The following is a 19,332-nucleotide window of genomic DNA, read 5'->3' on the forward strand; positions in this document are numbered from 1 at the left end:
CCCCTCAAGGGCACCCTCTCCCCCCTTAGCTGCCCCTCAAATGCACCGTGCCACACCAGGTGCTGCCCTTTCCCTCCCCCCGAGAAACATCCACCCCTGGCACCCCCCGTTTCCCCTGAGTGGGCAGTGTGTTGGGAAGGTTTCTGCCTGGCACCCACCCAAGGGCTCTGGGAGCCCCTCGGCCTTTCCAGGGGCCATTGCTTGCATCCATGCGTGCCTGGGGGCCCTAGGTTGGCCTAAGCTAGAGCAGGTGTGCTCGGGAGCAGGAGGGGGCAGCAAGGAGCCTGCCAGGGGGCAGGAGGGCATGGCAGGAGAAACAGGGATGCCTGACCAAAGGCCAGAGCCAAACGGACCAGGCAGGCGACTTCTGATTGGCTGCCTATGACATCACCAGGCTGGGCTGCCATTGGCCCCTCTGTGTGATTGGCGTTTGGAGAGGCAGTGGGCTCTGGGCAGGGGGTCTCCAGGGTGGGGAGGTGCTCAAGGCAGAGACTGGCCCTGTTCAGCCTCAGCGCCCTCCTCCCCAGCCACAGGGATCTGAAACCTGAAAACCTCCTGCTGGACGAGAAGAACAACATCCGGATCGCAGACTTCGGCATGGCATCCCTGCAGGTTGGCGACAGCCTGTTGGAGACCAGCTGCGGGTACGTGGCCGTCTGCCCCTGCTGGCTCTGCACGGCTGGGCTGGGGGAAGGGGAACCGGTGGGCACCCCACAGGCAGGGCCCCCCCAAGTGCCTGAGCCTCCCGGCACCCCACAGCCTGGTGGTTTTGGGGAGATAGGCCTCTCGGCACAGTAAGGGTAGGGGTACCGTCCTGGCCCTGGCCCGCCTGGGTGTGGGGCTGGGACCCGCTTACATGCCCCTCTCCTGGGGACCCCCTGGCCCCTGCCTGGCCGAGTGGGCAGACAGCCTTGGGCATAGCAGAGACTCAGCATCCCACCTTGGTCTCCTCCTAAAAGCCCGCCTGGGGATTCGGGGATGTGGGGCATCTCGCACCACAGCCCTGGGAGCCTCCTTGAGGGCCCTGCGGTGCACCGTCACCCCAGGGGGAGGGCCTGGCAGCGCCCGGACCCCTGCCGCTGACCTCCGCCCTTGCCCGCAGGTCCCCCCACTACGCCTGCCCCGAGGTGATCCGGGTGAGTCGGCGCCGCCCGTGCAGCTCTGCGGGTCCCAGGGTGGCAGGGACCTGACCCCGGTGGGACCCCAGCCTGCCACACCCCCAGGTGCTGCTAGGCCACCTGTCCTGGGGCCGACTCCCTCTGAGCCCGGCCCCGCCAAGGCCCCCGCCCTGCCCTGCACCCCCCGATAGCCCGGGCACTGCTGTCCGCAGGGGGAGAAGTACGACGGCCGGAAGGCGGACGTGTGGAGCTGCGGCGTCATCCTGTTCGCCTTGCTAGTGGTGAGACCCCGGCCCCCTCCACCCCACCCCGGCCTCTCCCCAGCCCGCCTGCCCATGCTGACCCCCGCCCGGCCGCCCGCAGGGGGCTCTGCCCTTCGACGACGACAACCTGCGGCAGCTGCTGGAGAAGGTGAAGCGGGGCGTGTTCCACATGCCGCACTTCATTCCGCCCGACTGCCAGAGCCTGCTGCGGGGCATGATTGAGGTGGACGCCGCACGCCGCCTCACGGTGCGTGCCCTCGGAGCGGGGCGGCCCGGAGCGTGGTGGGGGGGGGGGGCGCAGGGGTGGGTGTGTGCCCGTGTGTGCACAGGTGTGTGGATGTGTGCCCAGATGTGTGGGCACCCAGGTGTGTGAGTAGGTGCCCAGGTTTGTGGATGCGTGCACAGGTGTGTGTGGGTGCCCAGGTGTTGGCTTGTGTTCAGGTGTGTGGGTGCACAAATGTGGGCATATGCCCGTGTGTGGGTGCCCAGGTGAGTGTTCAAGTGTGCGGGGGTGCCCAGGTGTATGTGGGCTTGTGTTCAGGTGTGTGGGTGCACAAATGTGGGCACATGCCCAGGTGTGTGTTCAAGGGTGTGGGGGTGCCCCGGTGTGGACACATGCCCGGGTTCGTGTGATTGGGTGAGGGCATAGGTGTGGGTGTGTGCACCTGTGGGGAGGTGTGTCCAGGTGCATATGAGCACTTGTACCAGTGTGGGGTGTGCATGGGTGGGGGGCTGTGTGCACAGGTAGGTGAGACCTGGCTGTAAGTTACACAAAAGCACTGGTGCTTCCCCCTCACAGCCATCCTGCTTGCAGACGCTGCTGGGGCAAGCCCCAGGCAGGGTGAATAGTTCCGCTGAGTGTCCCCCGGTAGCTGTGGGGGCTGGCAAGAGCCAAAGGTAGCCCCCAGCTGCTGGTCCCGACCTCCTCCGGGGCTGCCTGGCGAGGGGACCGCGCATGCCCACTTGACAGAAGCAGGTCACCCTCTGGGCTGGCCCTTCCAGGGTAGCGTTGCCCTGTTCCCAAGAGGCCACCGCCTCATACCCCACGAGCTGTCCCTGAGTCAGGGTGGAGAGAAGGGGACGTGTGGCTGGCCGGCCCTCCCAGCCTCCTGCCCGCACCTGCACCCAGCCCCGCCCCGCCGCACAGGTGGGCCAGGTTCTCCTGGCTTCAGCTCCCTCTTGGCTGCTCCCTGCTCTCCTGCCTTGGTTCCTTCCTAGAGCCACGGAGGGGCCCGGCCCAGGCAGCACAGGCACCTGGGGCTGCCCTGGCTCCAGCTTCCCTCCCTCCCGCTCTCCCTCCACTCCCTAGGCCCCTGCCCCTACCTGGAGCACCCACCCAACCCTGGCTCCCCACCTGACTTCTCTCCTTGAGGTTTGCGTTTTCTTCTCCACTTGGGAGAGGCAGGGGCAGGGGTGCTGGCCTTGAGCCTCTGGGAACGCAGCCCCCTCCCCATCCTCCCCACCTCCCCCCACTCACTTGCCCTCATCCTCTCCTGCTCTCTCCGCGCCCCCAGCGCCCCCGCCTTCCCCCTCACCACCTAATGTGGGCTCTTTCCGTCCCTCATCCGTACTAACTCCCTGTTTCTCTTTCCTTGTAGCTAGAGCACATTCAGAAACACATATGGTATATGTAAGTAGCTTTTCCACCCACTAATCGCCTGCTTTGCCTGTTGCTGTGGCCTGGAGGCCCTGCTAGGAAAGGCGGGGGGAGGGCGCTGGCCCAGCGCAGGCCCTGCCCCGCCTTGGCCCTTGGCCCTCTGTGGCCTGCGCTGGGTGCGGGGTGCGGGCAGGACGCAGGAGGCCTCCCCGGGCTGGGCACAGGGAGAGTGGCAGGACACAGGGCCCCAGGTGAGGGCGGGCCTCCCACCCTCCCAGCCGCCCAGGCCTGGCTGCAGCTGATGACCAGGCGGCCTGCCCTGTGTCCACAGAGGAGGCAAGAACGAGCCAGAGCCGGAGCAGCCCATTCCTCGCAAGGTGCAGATCCGCTCGCTGCCCAGCCTGGAGGACATCGACCCTGACGTGCTGGACAGCATGCACTCCCTGGGCTGCTTCCGAGACCGCAACAAGCTGCTGCAGGACCTGCTATCCGAGGAGTGCGTCCAGGGCTGCTCCTGGGTGGGGCCCTTGCAGTAGGCGGCTGGGAGGGTCACGGGGCCTGGGGTGGGAGCGCTGCCGTGGAGGAGCCGGCGGCCCCGCGTGCCAGCGCGTCTTGCACCTCTCGCCCACTGTAGGGAGAACCAGGAGAAGATGATTTACTTCCTCCTCCTGGACCGGAAAGAAAGGTACCCCAGCCAGGAGGACGAGGACCTGCCCCCCCGGAACGAGATAGGTACGGGTCCGGGGGTGGCCTCTAGCCCGGTCCGCACGGCCCCACCGGGGTCCAGGGGCTGTCTGGCCTGACCCTCATCTGTACTCAGACCCTCCCCGGAAGCGTGTGGACTCCCCGATGCTGAACCGGCACGGCAAGCGGCGGCCGGAGCGCAAGTCCATGGAGGTGCTCAGCGTGACCGACGGCGGTTCCCCGGTGCCTGCGCGGCGAGCCATTGAGATGGCCCAGCACGGCCAGAGGTGTGTGTGCCCTGAGGCTGCTGGGCCTCCCTCCCTGGGCTGCGCGGCACTGCCGCCTGGCTCATCGCTGCCCATTGGCCTGGGGTCTTGGCTGAGACCATTGGGTGGGGCTGCATGGGCTGAGCTGGACTTAGCTAAGCTGGGCTGGGCTGGGCTGAGCTGGGCTGAGCTGGGCTGGGCTGGGCTGGAGTGGGCTAAGCTGAGCTGGGCTGTGCTGTGCTGGGCTGGACTGGGCTAGACTGGCCTGGGCTAGGCTGGGCTAGGCTGGACTAAACTGGACTAGACAGTACTGAGCTGGGCTGGGCTGGTCTAGACTAGGCTGAGCTGGGCTGGCTTGAGCTGAGCTGGGCTGGTTTGGGCTGGGCTAGACTGGACTCGGTTGAGCTGAGCTGGGCTGTACTGAACTAGATGGCTGGGCAGGTCTGGGCTGAGCTGGGCTTGGTTGGGCTAAGCTGGGCTAGGCCGGACTAGGCTGGACTAGAATGGGCTGAGATGGACTTGACTGGGCTGGGCTGAGCTGGACTGAGCTGGGCTGAGATGGATTAGACTGGGCAGGGCTGAGCTGGGCTGAACTGGATTTGGCTGAGCTGAGCCAGGCTGAGCAGGGCTGAGCTGGGCTGAGCTGGGCTGGGCTGGGCTGGGCAGGGCTGGGCAGGGCTGGCTTGACCCAAGCTTGGCTGGGCTAAGCTGTCATATGGTCACACCATGCTCAGAGCCATTAGCCCAGCAAGCCTGTCCCCCTGGCCCCGGCAGTGCTGGGCCCGGCTCTGGGTGGCAAGTATGGTGTATGTGGCCAGGGACATCACAGAACTCAGCAGTGATGAGCAGACCCGTGGCCGGAGGAAGGGCACCAGCCCCCGTGGAGCCTCTGCTGGGTGGGGGCAGGGCTGGGCTGCCTGCACGAGGTCCTCAGCAAATCCTTGGAGCCGGTGTGGCCTCTTGGGGATGAGCTCAAACGTCCCTCACCAGGTGGGGGCTTCCAACATTTGGGGACAGCCCTTGGGCCCAGGAGCACACCAGGAGGTCCAGGAGCCTGGGCAGTCTCTGGTCTGCCCTGTGGTCTGGGCCTCAGCACCCCAGGGCCCCCTCCTTGTAGTGGGGATTTGGGGGTGGGACAGGCGAGGCCTGTTCTTTGGGAACTTGGGGAAAACTGGGGGGAACAGCAAGGTAGCTTGGCAGCCATCAGGCTAAAACCTGTTCCAGCCCCAGCCCTGGCCAGAGTACTGGTGGTCCCAGTTCTGCCGGCTCCCAGGCCATGGTCCCCTGGGAGTCCCAGGCCTTCCCCAGGGTTTCAGGCTGGCCCAGCCTCCCAACTGGGGTCCCAGCCCCAGAACCTCCTTCCCAGGGCCCACTCAGCCACAGCCTTGACCCCAGGACTAGGGGGTAGCAAGGGGCCCTCCTATCTACGTTCTACTACCCTGGCCTTCAGTGGCCTGCATGTCATGGGTGCACCCAAACCTGCAGCCCAGGTGCCTGCCTCCTGCCTTTGTGGCCACCTCCCCGGGCTCCCCTGACCCTGCAGGGCAGGCCCCACCACCCCACTGCCTGGCCTCCGGTCAGTGGCGTGGGAGGCCACCCTCTTGGCCTCTGCTGCAGCTCCCAGGCCTGGCTGCCTGGGCCAGGACGTGGACCATTTCAGGGCCTCTGGAAGGCCACTAGTCCTGGCATGTCCCAGCGAGACTCTGCTCTGGGCAGGGCCACCTCTGCAGCCAGCAGACACCCAGCTGCTTGGTGCTGGGCCACACGGGGCTGCTGACTGGGGACGCAGGGGTCCTGGGGGCTGGGGGTCGGGGGCTGGGGTGGGGCCGGCCAGGCCACCCTGCCCAGCAGTCACACGGTGCGGGGTGCGCCGTCTGGCCCAGCCTCCTCTCTCGCCATCTTTGTGCGCCGGCCTCAGAGCCGCGTGTTCTTACCTGGTGTGGCCCGGGCCCTAGGGGCCGACCTGTGCCCGCATGTGGCCGTCAGTAACTGTGTTTTCTCGCTCTGTTCTGCTGTAGTAAAGCAATGTTCAGTAAAAGCCTGGATATCGCTGAGGCCCATCCCCAATTCAGCAAAGAAGACAGGTATACACCCCGACACCCGTCCCCGCACCTCCCAGCCCCAGACACGCTGTCCTGCCTCAGGCCGGGCAGGCACATGGGCGGGTCTGGTGGCGGGCTGGGCTGCAGGGCCCCTGCGGCAGTGGAGCTGGCCAGCAAGCCAGGGAAGGGCCCGCGGGCTAGGCAGAGGCCAACGAGGAGGGGTGGGGCTGCCGAGGCGTGGCACGCCTACCCGCGAGGGACCACACACTGTGTCTCACAGGGCCTGGGGCTAGAGCCCCGTGTGGCTGCAGGCTGAGCCGCCCCTCCTGCCAGCCCCTGTGTTGTGTCCAGTGGGCCTCAGCGGCCCTGCTGCCCCTGGGGCCAGCCAGAGTTGAAGCCCAGCAGCCGTCCTGTGCCCACCTGCAGGAGCTGAGGAGGGCAGGAGGTGCCGCCGTCAGAGGGGCCTCTGCCCGGGGCCGGTCTTCCGAGCCTGGGCAGGTGGCGCCGTCTCCCAAGGCTGTAGCACGCTGGCTGCCAGTCGGGCCTCTTTGAGCCCTGGCCCTGCACCTACCTGTGACCCCCACCCGTGTGCCCCCACCCTGCCTGCCCTGGCTGCCCTCAGGGCTGGCGCCATCTCCTGCCCCTGTCCCAGCAGTTGTAGCTCAGCATTCCAGCGGCTGCCGGGCCAGACAGGACCGGGGCTCAGTCCCTCCACCTCAGGGCTTCCGGCGCCTCTTCTGTCTTCCTCGTGCCCAGTCACGAGCTCTGGGCGGGCTCGACAGGAACCACAGGTCCAGGGCCTCACTGGCCACCATGAGGGTTGTCCGCAGCTCGCAGCTCAGGCCTGAAAGCTCTGGGTCCAGTCCCAGCCCTGGGTGCCATCCTGACCCAGACAGGCTGGGTTGGGCATGGGGTCTCCGCCGCCTCCCTGCCCCTTAGCTGTGTCTCGTGAGGGAGTTGGAGGGTCGTCGCCGTGGGGCCCAGTCCCCGGGTGTCCAGGAGCCAAGTGTGTGGCCAGCGTGGCGCTCTCCATGGTCCAGGGCCTGGGCCGTAGCGTGGACCAGCGAGGCCCCTCGTGGCCGGCTGGCGGTGGGCAGGCCTGGCGGGCAGCGCAGGGCGGGCTTTTACTCTTCTCTGTCCTCTTCTCTTCGGCGGCTGCCTCGGCCCCTCCCTGCACTTCCTTCCTCCAAGGATGGCAGCTGCCACTGTCCGGGCATGTGGGCGCCGGCTCGTCTGTGCAGTGTGGTGAAGCGACACACGGCCATCCTGGTCCCTGCATGGGGGTGGCGGCCGCACACCGGAGTCTCAGCCGGGCACACCGGGCCAGGGCCTCCCTCCTGCTGTGTCAGGTGTCAGGCCAAGTAGGGCAGTGGTGGGACAAGGCTTTACCGTCCCTGCCAGCAGCCGCCCCAGCCTGGCCCCTCCTGGTTGTGAACAAGGGGAGGGCTGGCCGCTGACCCAGGCATCCCTCACGGGCATCTAGGGACGTGGAGGGCCAGGCTGCAGGCCCTGGGAGAGCTCAGCCGTCGGGGTGGGGAGGAACTTGGCAGCAGGGGCATGGGAGGCTGGAGGCAGCATGAGGCCTGGAGCAGAAGGAGCTGGATACAGGAAGCTCACAGGAAGTCCCCGTCTGTCCCCTTGTCCCTCTGTCCACCCCCACGCTGGATGGTCCCTTGCTGCGGCCGTCTGATGCCACATTCTGTGCTGTGCCTGGGCTGCTGGCATGGGGTGGCCCTCACACGTGGGCTCTGATGGGGGCCCCAGTGGGGCTGGGCACAGCCAGGCGCCCTGGGCCCCCCTGGAGTTGGCAGGGTGCGCAGCAGGACCCAGGGCCTCGAGGCTCTTGGCCTGGGCTCCAGGCCTCCTGGAGGGTTTACTTGGAGGGTTTACCTGGGGGGAGCAGAGCCCAGTGCCTGCTGCTCCGCTGCCCCCTGGCTGAGCCGTGGCCCTGTACCTTGTGACCTCCAGGTCTCGGTCCATCAGCGGTGCCTCGTCAGGCCTTTCCACCAGCCCACTGAGCAGCCCCCGGGTGAGTGACCCCCCCGCCCCCACCCAGCCCGGATCCTCACAGGCCCCAACCCTGCCAGTCGGCGTGTGCCAGGGAGGGGGCAGGCCTCCGCGGACCCTGGGAAGCAGCCCCAGGCACACCCCCCACGCCCGAGCTCCCGTGACGGCTGCTGCTCTGTGGCGCGGGCTGCTTTGCTAACTGCACGCTCTTTTGTTTTTTGTTTTGTTTTGTTTGTTTTCTTGTGTGTCACTTGTTTTCTTTTGTGGCGAACCCTCCTGCCCATGCCCGCCTGCCTCCCTGCCTGCCTCCCCACCCTCCCGCTCCCACCCGCTTCTTTCTGGTTCTCCTGTGCTATGTGCCTGTGGGGGACTGGGGTGCACGTGCCGCGCGGCTGCCCCCGCCCTGCTCGCTCCCTGCGCCTCCCTGTAGCCTATTAGGAAGCTTGTCCTGCCCCCACCGCCCCCCGAGCTGCCCTTCGTGGCCCGCCCCCTGACCACCTCCGCGGAGCCCGAAGCTTGTGGGAGCGCCTCGAGGCCCGGATACGTCCTCCCTCCGCAGGCCGCCCCGCGGCCCGACCCCAAGACCCAGACCTTGCCGTGCAAGGCCAAGCTGACCGACAAGCCTCTGCAGGGCACCAAGTCCAACCCCTTCCCGGCCAGCACCCCGGCCCGGGCTCCCGCCGCCGGCATTTGTCCCCAGCTGGCACCACCCCTGGGCCCACCTGCCCTGCGGGTGCTCCCCCGGCCCCCACCCACTGGGATTGAACCAAACACCAAATCTGTCCCCATCATACAGGTGACCCCTCACCCCTCACCAAGGGGCAGTCCCCTCCCCACCCCCAAGGGGACGCCTGTCCACACGCCAAAGGAGAGCCCGGCCGGCACGCCCAACCCCACGCCACCGTCCAGCCCCAGCGTCGGAGGGGTGCCCTGGAGGGCGCGGCTCAACTCCATCAAGAACAGTTTTCTGGGCTCACCCCGCTTCCACCGCCGGAAACTGCAAGGTGCGTGTCTGCCCGGAGGCACCAGAGCAGGGCTGGGAGAGAGCAGAGGCTGCCCCGGAGAGGCCCCCCAGCAGTGCCAGACCAGTCCGCAGGGCCTGCCGCTGCAGGGGTGGCTTGGGCCTGCCCATGGCTCACTGTCCCGAAAGCATCCAGCCCCAGCCTGTTTCCTACCTGCCACACAGGCTGGCACCCCCTCCAGACATTCTGTGTTCCCGAGTCTACCCACTCCGTGTCCTGGGGCAAGGCACATAGCAAGGAGAGCTGGCCAAGGGGGCACTGCCAGTCAGGAGGCCCCCATGTGTGGGCACCAAGGGCCAGCCAGTGCTGCTGGAGAAGGCACAGCCGACTTCAGCACCAGAGGTGGGGACAGCTCCCCCTTAGCCCTGGGGCACCACGGCCAGTGGAGCCTCTAAGGTGGCTGGGAGCTGGGTGGGGACCGTGTCCCTGGGGCTGTCCCAGTGTGTGGGGGTGGACTCCTGATGACCCTGACCTCGACGCAAGGTGGCCGGGGCAGGGGAAGGATGGAGTGGTCACCAGGCTTTCCCTCCTGTTCATCCCATGTGCACAGTTCCGACGCCAGAGGAGATGTCCAACCTGACCCCAGAGTCGTCTCCAGAGTAAGTGGCCCCTGCTGGAGGCCTCCTGGCACCTGACACTGGGCTGGCCGGGGGAGGGGCACGGAGCCCTTCCCCTGTGGCCGATGGGGGCTCCTCCACCTGGCTCCACCTCCCACTGCGGGCAGGCCCGTCTTGGCCACTGAGTCTCTGAACTTTGAATACCCAGCAGTGAGGGGAAGGGCAGCTAGGGGAGGAGCCCCCAGCTCTGCTGAGAAGCTTCAGGCCTCAGGAGAGCCTGGGGTTGGCTGGAGGCGAGCGGGGGATACACTGGGCAGAGTCTCCTGAGGGCCTGAGCTTGCCAAGGGCAGAGACTCAGGGTCGGTCTGATGTCAAGGAGAAAGCAGCCTGTGTTAGGAAGAAAGAGGCAGCCCTGGGGCAGCAGGCCCAGTGGGAACACGTGTGCAGGGGCGGAGCAGAGCCGCCAAGCTGAGGCCTGGCCCCGCCGCCTTTCTGAGCCGTGAGAGGTGCCACTGCAGAGACTCCACAGCACCCAGGTGCTGCAATGCCCTGGGGGCCAGTGTGACTGGCGTCCAGGCAAAGATGTCCCCAGAGAGACCCCTTCCCAGTGCCCAGGCCCTCTCTCTCTCCTCCACGATGGCCTTAGTCACTGGGCAGTGTCTCCGTGACCAGGCGACTGCTGGCGTACACATACAAGCCTGCAGCGTGACCCCAGGCCAGGCAGCTGCAGAGAGCGGCGGCCAGGCCCGAGTCACTTCACAGGAGACCCCGGGGAAACGAGGTGTGGGCAACTGTGGACTGAGTAAGAGAACCTTCATCCTGCTGCTGGCTTTAAACCAGGGGCCCCTGTGGAAACTGCTCAGTGCTAAGCCGCAGGAGCGGCATCTGCAGTCTGTGCCAGGATCCCGCCCCAGTGGCCTTTCTGCACGGGTCAGGCCGCCCTTCCAGCTGGGTGCCTAGGTCGGAGGTGTGTAGGCATCATCGCAAGCCCCGAGGCACAGGGCTCAGCAGACTTGGGAACCCTCTGCCTAGGCCCTGACATTGCCATTTCTGCTGCTACCAAAAGCTTGCATGAACAGACTCATAATTATCTTCCTCAGAGAAGGTGGAAAACATCAAAGCCAGGAAGGTGGCTTTGACGCCACTGCAGCTGCCTGCGCTTCTCCCCTCCCCAATCTTGAGACGGCCTGGAGGCCCTGACCCCTCCCGAGGGCTCGGCACGGACGCCTCCCACAGACCCTCTTTGGTGACGACTCGCTTGCTGGGGACCTGAGACAACCCCCAGCCCCAGCTGCCGCCAGCCCCATGTCAACCGGGCACCTCAGAGGAACAGAACCAAGGGGCTGTGTGTGCAAGGGAGGCAGTGGCTTCAGGAAGGGGCACGTGCGGTTGTTTGGGACATGCAGGGCTGCCGGCTGGACACTCAGGGCTGATGTCCTTGAGTCTGAAGCCCTGGCTGGAAGCCCAGGCAGCTTCCAGGTTGCAGCCTCGAGGGACGTTCTTTCTCCAGGAAGACCGAACCTGGTGGATGCACCACCCTGTGAGGAAGGGTCCCCCGCCAGACTCGCAACTGATTTAAGTTCGTCTCATCTAAAAATCGCTTCGCAGCAACACCCGTACTAGCGTCCGGCCAGGCTGTCCACTGTCCACCACGTGGGTGCTGGAGTCCCAGCACAGGCCCCTGCGTCCGGCCAGGCTGTGCACTGTCCACCACGTGGGTGCTGGAGTCCCAGCACAGGCCCCTCACCCCTCATCGGCCTGGCCTCCCTGGGCCCTCCGGCATCTTTCACACATGGGACTATTTTTGCCAAATGCTGCACCCCCGGGCCTCAGAGAGCCACGTTTGTGCCATCTTTCCTGTCTCTTCGTCGGGCAGAACGTTGACCATGCAGAAACCCATCTGTGCTTCCAGAACTGCCTGGCTGCCCCGTGCACTTCCCGGCTCCAGGTCCTGGCATAGGGGGAGGGGGATAAGGTCAGGGCCAGAGCTGGCCCTTGGAGCTTTGAACACAGAACAGCCAGCCAGCAAGACCAGCAGGACACTGAGGCGGTGTCGAGGGGCTGAGCGATGGCTGGGCCCGGTCCCCGTGCTTGTCTAGTAGGACTCCTGGGCCTCACGAGGACGGCCATGGTGGCCAATGAGGCACTTCCAGGAATGGGCAAGGGAAAGGGGAGTTGAGAGGCCGCTGGGAGGGGCCTCAGAATCAGTCGGGAGAGGGCACCACTGAGCCCCAGCCCTGCTGGCCCCTCCTCCCGGTCCCTGTCACTGCCTCTCCGTGCAGCACCTGGTTCCACCTCCAGGCAGCAGCTGTATGGGACGCCGGCAGCTCGAGCCACCACTGCGAACCCCCACCCCGGTGCGCTCTGCCTGAGAGTCTCAGGGGCTGTGCTAGAGGCGCTCCTGGCCGTGGTCCTCATGACTGGGCTTCCTGGCTCCCTCGCTGGTGGGTGGGGTTCGGGTGCCCTCGAGCTGGAGAGCAGAGGGCCTCTGCGCGTTGGGGTGAGCCTGCCAGCAAGACAGGAGCAGCCTTGTGTGGCCTCAGAAGCGCCTCCCGCTCTCCTGTTGGAAGCGAGTTGCAGGCCCCGCCTGCTCCTGGGGGAGGGTGGCAGAGGTGACTTTAGGAGACCAACTTGAGCCACCTCTCACAGGGGCCTTGGTGAGGAGGGCTCACCTGTGGAGGGACATTGCTGGACTTGGGAGCGAGTGGCAGGTCGGCAGCCGGGCCAGGGGTAGGGAGGGGTGTGGGGCGGCTAGGCGGGCTGGGCAGGTGGGTGGTGCCAGCCGTTGTCACCGGGCCCTGCGTCCAGCAGAGGAAGTGATGTCAGTCAGGCCTGCCAGTCATGAGGTTAGCAGCGCTGCCCTGGCCTGGGGTGGGGACCCCCCACTGTGGTGGCACCTGGGAGCCAGGGTCTGCGTGGCTGTGGCAAGCCCTGAACCACCCTTCCCCGGCCAGCCTCAGAGGCCTGGAAGCGATCTCTACTCTACAGGGAGGGACCGGCGCTGCCAGGCTGGAGCCACAGGGAATCCACGTGGCCACACGTGCTAAACACAGGAGGGCAGCCCCGGGGTGCTGAGGCTGCCCTGTCTGGTGGGAAGGCACGCAGCTCCCGGCGTCTGTGCTGTACCTGTCCTGCCACTGCCTGCGTACAGCTCCCTGGTTTTCCCAGCTCCAGGCTGGGCACCTCAGCCAGGATGCCACTGGGCACCTGACTAGGGCTCAGCCAGAAATGGAGGCGCAAGGCCAGGGGCAGGGGTCACCCCACTCCCCTCTCCTTTCCTTCCCAGTGGGGTCTCCAGCGAGTGCTGCCCGGACACAACTCTAGGGAACCAAGAGGGGCCAGTTAGGGCCGTGGAACCTGGCTGGGCCATGGGCCAGGCTTAGGGCATTAGGGCTCGGATAAAGGTTGTGGTCAGGGTTAGCGTTGCTAACGGTGATGGTCAGGGCATATGGGCTAGGGTTAGGGCGTCGGGGTCAGGGCATATGGGTTCTGGCTAGCACTGCGGAGACGGCCGTTTGCATCACGCAGGAATTGAGGATTCCACTGTTCCAGCCCCAGGTTCGAGGGAGGCAGGGATGTGGACAGTACCACGCCTCAGTCCTCACAGCCTCTGTCTCCCGTTGCCCAGGCTGGCCAAGAAGTCCTGGTTTGGGAACTTCATCAGCCTGGAGAAGGAGGAGCAGATCTTCGTGGTCATCAAAGACAAGCCTCTGAGCTCCATCAAGGCTGACATCGTGCACGCCTTCCTGTCGGTGAGGCCACAGGGCGCCAGGGGAGGCGGGCTGCCCTCCCAGCCCCACGCCGCCCAGCCCCGAGAATCCAGGCTCCTCACTTAGACAGGACACGTCCACACACACAGCATGGATGTCCACTCACCTGGGGGCCGGCCTGGCTGCCTTCACTGGACAGGCGCTGTCTCCCCCCAGCCTTGTGCGGGAGGGCTCACTGCCTGTCTGGGGCACTTGGCCTGTAGAGGGAGTCAGAGCCTTGCTCACTGGTCCTCAGCAGCCCTAGGTGTGTGCTGGGCAGGCCTGGGCAGCTGGCACGTGGGGCAGAAGGAAGGCTCCAGCTGCATGGGTCTCAGGGGGACATTTCCATGAGACTTAGGGAGAAACCCTTGTGAGGCCATGACCCCAGGAACCCGTGGGGCTCTCAACCCCCGGCCTCAGGTATCTCGGTTTCCCTGGTCTCACCCTGCCCTCGGAGGCCAGGTGGCTCTCCACAGAGTGAGGGTCTTGGGTGGGCTTCATTTGTCTTTGCTGGGCATCTTTGGCTTAGGAGGAGCAGAAAAGCCCTTCAAGCCTCAAATGGAGTTTTATTGCCAGGACTCCAACACCCAGTCCCATCAGGAGGCCCCTTCCTTGTCGGCCCTGCCCCACCCTGTATTGCACCCAGTGCTGAGGCATCACAGGGGCTGCCCCCCACCTCCCCCGCCGCCTGCCTCCCCAGGGCTGCTGTCCTGCTGTGTGCTCACTACTGCCCAGGCCCCAGGATCTTGGCAAGTTCAGGCTGTGGCTCGCTGCGGCAGCCTCTCTAGCTGGGGGCTGGCCTCCACTCCACCTGGCGCTCTGCCCCCAGGCACTCAGGCCACTGCTGCCCTGGCTGCAGCTGAGGTTCCCTTAGCGCCGTGGGGACAGCTTGGAGCCCCTGCAGAAGGCTCCAGGGCCAGGAGAGCCCAGCGCTGGGCAGGCCTCAGGCTGTACTTGGACCCTGGCCTCGGGGACCCTCAGCGTCCCCATCCCCACAGGCTGCTCACTTGGGCCTCCTCCCTCACCATATCCCTTCATGCTGCCCCTGGTTGCCACGGCCAACCTCAAGACTCAGCGGCGGCCTCAGCCCCTCCCCATGCCGGCCCCAGTAAGGTGGCCGTGTGCCAGCCTGGGCCCCGTGCGCTGGCTGGCCCTGAGTTCTGCTTCCAGCAGCTGCCCCTCGGTACTGTGGAGCCCACACAGCCAGTGCCCAGCTCCGTAAGTCCTGCAAGCAGTGGGAGTCGCAGGAAGCCCAGCAGGAGGGCACGGCCGCAGCCCTGCCCTGGCACCTCCCTCTCAGTGGCAGCTCCCAGACTCCCCACCTCCCACGCAGCTCCACCTTGGACCCCCACCTCAGGCTGCAGGGCTCACCTCTCACCTCCATCTTTGCCCTTAAGGCTCCCCTGTGAGGTCTTGGCCGTCCTGTGCTGTGGCTGCGTGAGAAAAGTCCATGGCAGGGGTTCAGCCACCCCCGCTAAGGGGACCAAAGCTTTGGAGGGTGGGGGGTGGAAACGCCCCCCTCCCTGCTCCGACCGTCTCCACCCGCTCTGTGCCCCTCACAGATGTGGAAGCAGAGGTGCCTGGGTGCTCACAACATGTGTGCGGGGGACTGGCTCGCCCCAGGGCTGCCTCCCCAGAGGGCCAGGGTGGGACCTGCCAGGCCAGCCGCGCTCACACTGCTCCCTCTCCACAGATCCCCAGCCTCAGCCACAGTGTCATCTCCCAGACCAGCTTCCGGGCCGAGTACAAGGCCACAGGGGGGCCAGCCGTGTTCCAGAAGCCCGTCAAGTTCCAGGTGGATATCACCTACACGGAGGGAGGGGAGGCGCAGAAGGAGAACGGCATCTACTCGGTCACCTTCACCCTGCTCTCAGGTGAGCCGGTGCCCCCGGGGCGGCTCCGGGCCCAGGCCTGTCCAGGGCGTAACCCCCTGTCTCCCCTAGGCCCCAGCCGCCGCTTCAAGAGGGTGGTGGAGACCATCCAGGCCCAGCTGCTGAGCACACACGACCCGCCCGCGGCCCAGCACTTGTCAGGTGAGGCAGGCTCAGCTCCGGCCAACCTGCAGCCTGCGAGTGGGGCGTGGCCAGCTGGTGCTGCGCGGATGGGAGGCATGAGAACCCTGGCGCAGCCTCCTGGCCCCTCTTGACGGATGCCCCCACCTTCCTGCCCTGAGCTGTGGCTGCACCCCTCAGGGAGCAGGGCCCCTCCCCGGCCCGGCGGGACCACCCGCCTCGCCTCTGCACGCCAGGGACATAGGGCGCAGCCACACCACACTGAAAGGCGCCTCTTGTCCACTGTAGAACCCCCCCCACCAGCGCCAGGACTAAGCTGGGGTGCTGGGCTTAAGGGCCAGAAGGTGGCCACCAGCTACGAGAGTAGCCTCTGACGCTGGCAGGTAAGGCGCCCGGCCTGTGCTGGGGCGGGGAGGGGCTGCGGGCAGGTCCTCGGCGGAGCCAGGCTGGCCCTGAGCAGGGCCCTCCATGCCCACCCACAGGTCTCGGCCCTGGACAGGCCAAGCATGCCCCGGGCGGCCCATCTGCTAGGGAGCCAGACACAGGGCAGCCCGCACAGGCCCTGGGAGAGCAGTGACAAGGCCCTGCCCTCGGGGCTCCCCGCCATGGCACCCTAGGCGGGCCGCGGGCTGCCTCATGGGCTGTGACGTCTCATCTCTCCGTATTTCCTGACAGCCCAGGGCCATGCCTCCAGCAGGGCAGAGGGGCTTGAGCCCAGCCAGAGCTGGGGCTTCACCACAGCCTCACGGGCTCGTGCAGGGGAGGGTCGCCCCAGCCTGGAACCACCAGGGGCCAGGAGCCCAAGGGTCCATGCCACTCGGCATCCTGCAGGGAGGGCTCCCCCCGCTCCCCTGGGCCCACGTGTGGTGGGGGCAGGGCGGAGCGCTGGGCACATGCATGGGCCTGGTCTGTCAGCAAGGGTGTGTGGGCGCTGGGAGTGCTGGGCGTCATGTGGGGGAGCACCCGGCTGGACCCTGGGGGCCCCTCTCCCGGCCTGCATCTCTGCAGCTCTGTGGCGTGCTAGGGTCACCTCCTGTGTTTCCGTGTGGGGTCTTGGAGGCCATCGGGGGCCCCCACCCCACCCCCCGCCATCCTCATTCCAACCTCATTCCATCAACCTGTGGGAGCCCCCCCGAGTGTGCCTAACCCCACTGCGGGCTGGGGGCTGAGGGCCCTCACAGCCCTGGCCCTAATCGAAGCCCCAGTGGGTGGAGGAGTTGCCCCCTTCTCCTGATTTTGGGAGCCAGGCTGGCACAGCAGGCGAGGAGGAGCAGGGTTCCAGGTGCTCAGCCCCGCAGATACATGTGGCTCTGCCCTACAGCGGAGGCTGTGCCATCGGCCGGCAGCAGCTTCTGGCTCTCTGAGCCTTGGAAGCTTTCATCTTAGGAAGGGAAACCAAGGCCAGGGAATGACCGGGCGGCCACCAAGGCCAGGGAGTGACCGGGCGGCCACCAAGGCCAGGGACGGACAGGGCGGCCACCAGGGCCAGGGACGGACAGGGCTTGTCCAGGAGGGCAAGCAGAAACGGGCCCCGGGTGCCTCAGTCTGCTCCTACGTGGCCTGTGGGCAGAGCTCCCCCAGCCTGGTCCTGCAAAGTGTGGTCCTGCCCATCAGCACGTACCACTCCCCACCGAGCCAACTCCCAGCCCCTCTCCATTCCTGCCCTGGACCCTGACCTCAGTGGAGCCCGTTGCAGAGGCGCTCGGGGGCCTGTTCTGGGCCCCACCTGTCTGCCTTTGGACTTGAGGAGCCCAGCCCGTCCCCATGATCTCGCTACGCCCAGCCCCGCCCCCTCCCACATTGGACGCTTTTGTCCAGTGAGCCCAGCTCCAAGGACGTGTGGAAGGCGTCTAGCCAGCAGGGGGCCTCCTCAGGCACTGCCCACCCTCCTGGAGACCCCAGTCCGGCTGAGGAGGGGGGCTGAGAGCCCCCAGTGAGCAGGCACAGGCAGACCAGGGCATTTGTCCACCCTCTGCAGGCGCCAGTGTGGGCCTCGAGGGAGCAGCCCCTCCCAGGGCCTTGCTTCCACCCCAGTCCTGGCCTGGCAGCACCAACATCCCCAGGCCCAGCAGCAGGGGAGAGGGTTGAGGAAGAGGGTGCCTGCCTTGAGTTGAGGGGCAGCTGGAAACCACAGGGTCCTGGAGCTCCCGAGTGGCACAGTGAGGATGCATAGTGACGGACGCAGGCCACGGCCAGGGCGGGGTTGTCGGCCCATGGGAGGTGGCCAGGCCCACCCAGGGCACCGGGCATATCCAGGCTCAGGCTGCTGGAGGACCCGCTGCTGCCCAGGTGGCTCCGCCTTGTTTCCCGCCCCCGCAGCCCCGCCTCACTCCAGGCCCTGCCCCCTGGCTCCCGCCCCACCTAGTACCTCACCCTTCCCTCCGGGGCCCCACCCACTCCTGGCTCCGCCCCTCCCCGTCGGAGGCTGTGGGCGTCCAGCCAGTCGGAAGGCGCGGGGCAGCCTTTCACTCACTCCCTCCTCTCTCCATTCTGTGCTCCAGACACCACTAACTGTATGGAAATGATGACGGGGCGGCTTTCCAAATGTGGTAAGAATCCCCCACGCTCACTGGCGCCTCCGCCTGCCACTCCACCGCTCACCCTCACCCTCAGCCCGCTCTGGCCAACCCGCCGCCCCGGCTGTCTCGGCTTCCCTGTGTAGATGTAGGCATCCAGCAGCCCAGATGTCCCCGGCCCCATCCTCTACCGGGAGCAGCCCAGGCCGCTCCCCTACCACAGTGGGCCCAGGCGGGGCTCCTGGCCACCAGGCCCTAGGATCAGGGCAGGCCCAGGAAGGGGCTCCCAAGGCCTGAAGCTAGTGAGGGTCCCACTGGTGCAGGCTGTGGCCTAGGGCAGGGGCCGGTGCCCATCCCTCTGTCCACTGGAGGCTGTGCCTGGCAGGGAGCTCAGGATTCAGGTGGTGGTTAGGCTTAGGAAGTGGGGTTGACGTGCCTCCATCGGCACACCTGGGCAGTGAGCGCAGGGCCCCAAGAAGGGTGGGCTCCCCATTTCCGCCCCTCTCCTCGGGACTGCCCCCATCCCAGGGACCTGGGACATGACTCTAGCTGCCTGTCCCCAGACCCCCAGCCTGCCTCCCACACCCACCCCCTCCATGCCTGTCCACCCATCTGTCCATCTGTCTGTCTGCTGCTGAACTGTGTCCAAGCTGGTCAGGAGTCGGGCTTCAGGCCTCTCTGGGGCGGTGTGGTGGGCACACCCTCTCCCTCTCTTCCACGGGGCCTCACGCAGCGGGGCCAGCAGCTGCCCCCAGGGTCCTGCGAGGTTGTAGAGCTCCCAGCAGGCCCTTGTCTTTACGCTGTCATCTCCAGAGTGGGGGTGGGCCGTCCCTCACGGCTGTGAGGTGGGGAGGCAAGGGGGCGGTGCAGGGCCTTCCAGGCCAGGCCTTGGTGGGGAGGGAGGGCAGGGTCTCACCACCTGCCCCAAGCCTCACTTCGCCAGAGGAGCCCTGGGTCCTGCGCAACAACTCGGAGGCACTGGGGTCCTAAGCTCCTGGCCCCACAGCGCACAGCCCCCCCGCGTGCAGGGCCCCTGCCGGCTGCCGCCTGCCCACCCCGCTTGCCGCCCGCCGGCCCCATCTCAGCCTCATCTCTGGGTTCTCTCCCTCGTCGAGGCCCCTTTGTTCATTTGTTTGTTTGTTCTCTTTCTCTCTCCTTCCCTCCCTTCCTCTCTCCCCCTTTTTTTCTTTTTTCTTTTTTTTTTTTTTTTGTCTCTGTTCTGTGTACCCAGGCAGCCCATTGAGTAACTTCTTTGACGTAATTAAACAACTTTTTTCAGACGAGAAGAACGGGCAGGCGGCCCAGGCCCCCAGCACGCCCGCCAAGCGGAGTGCCCACGGCCCACTCGGTGACTCCGCGGCCGCTGGCCCTGGCCCCGGAGGGGACGCCGAGTACCCAACGGGCAAGGACACGGCCAACATGGGCCCGCCCGCCGCCCGCCGCGAGCAGCCTTAGACACACTAGCCCCCCCACCCCCAGCACAGCACTGACAGCGGCTG

General features: G+C 66.6%; 1 protein-coding gene across 7 annotated transcripts in view; it reads left to right on the forward strand.

Moving 5' to 3' along the window:
* The window catches only part of BRSK2 (BR serine/threonine kinase 2), a 64,107-nt gene that overhangs the window by 42,814 nt on the left and 1,961 nt on the right, over nucleotides 1-19,332 (forward strand). For 2 of the 7 annotated variants that reach the window (XM_023183479.1, XM_023183483.1), the window contains exons 5-19: nucleotides 528-644; nucleotides 1,103-1,136; nucleotides 1,331-1,399; nucleotides 1,482-1,628; nucleotides 2,980-3,011; nucleotides 3,310-3,474; nucleotides 3,613-3,710; nucleotides 3,799-3,949; nucleotides 7,939-7,999; nucleotides 8,774-8,981; nucleotides 9,550-9,598; nucleotides 13,185-13,308; nucleotides 14,999-15,179; nucleotides 15,249-15,338; nucleotides 15,606-15,700. In XM_023183479.1, the coding sequence (XP_023039247.1) occupies nucleotides 528-644; nucleotides 1,103-1,136; nucleotides 1,331-1,399; nucleotides 1,482-1,628; nucleotides 2,980-3,011; nucleotides 3,310-3,474; nucleotides 3,613-3,710; nucleotides 3,799-3,949; nucleotides 7,939-7,999; nucleotides 8,774-8,981; nucleotides 9,550-9,598; nucleotides 13,185-13,308; nucleotides 14,999-15,179; nucleotides 15,249-15,338; nucleotides 15,606-15,691 (1,612 nt within the window). In that variant the 3' untranslated portion in view covers nucleotides 15,692-15,700. Of the gene's footprint in view, nucleotides 1-527; nucleotides 645-1,102; nucleotides 1,137-1,330; nucleotides 1,400-1,481; nucleotides 1,629-2,979; nucleotides 3,012-3,309; nucleotides 3,475-3,612; nucleotides 3,711-3,798; nucleotides 3,950-5,946; nucleotides 6,013-7,938; nucleotides 8,000-8,773; nucleotides 8,982-9,549; nucleotides 9,599-13,184; nucleotides 13,309-14,998; nucleotides 15,180-15,248; nucleotides 15,339-15,605; nucleotides 15,701-17,818; nucleotides 17,867-19,064; nucleotides 19,289-19,332 lie in introns of those variants that run through there. The other 5 variants (XM_023183478.1, XM_023183480.1, XM_023183477.1 and 2 more) reach the window with 5 other exon arrangements.

The sequence above is a fragment of the Piliocolobus tephrosceles genome, chromosome 13 (assembly GCF_002776525.5).
Source record: "Piliocolobus tephrosceles isolate RC106 chromosome 13, ASM277652v3, whole genome shotgun sequence".
Taxonomy (NCBI): domain Eukaryota; kingdom Metazoa; phylum Chordata; class Mammalia; order Primates; family Cercopithecidae; genus Piliocolobus; species Piliocolobus tephrosceles.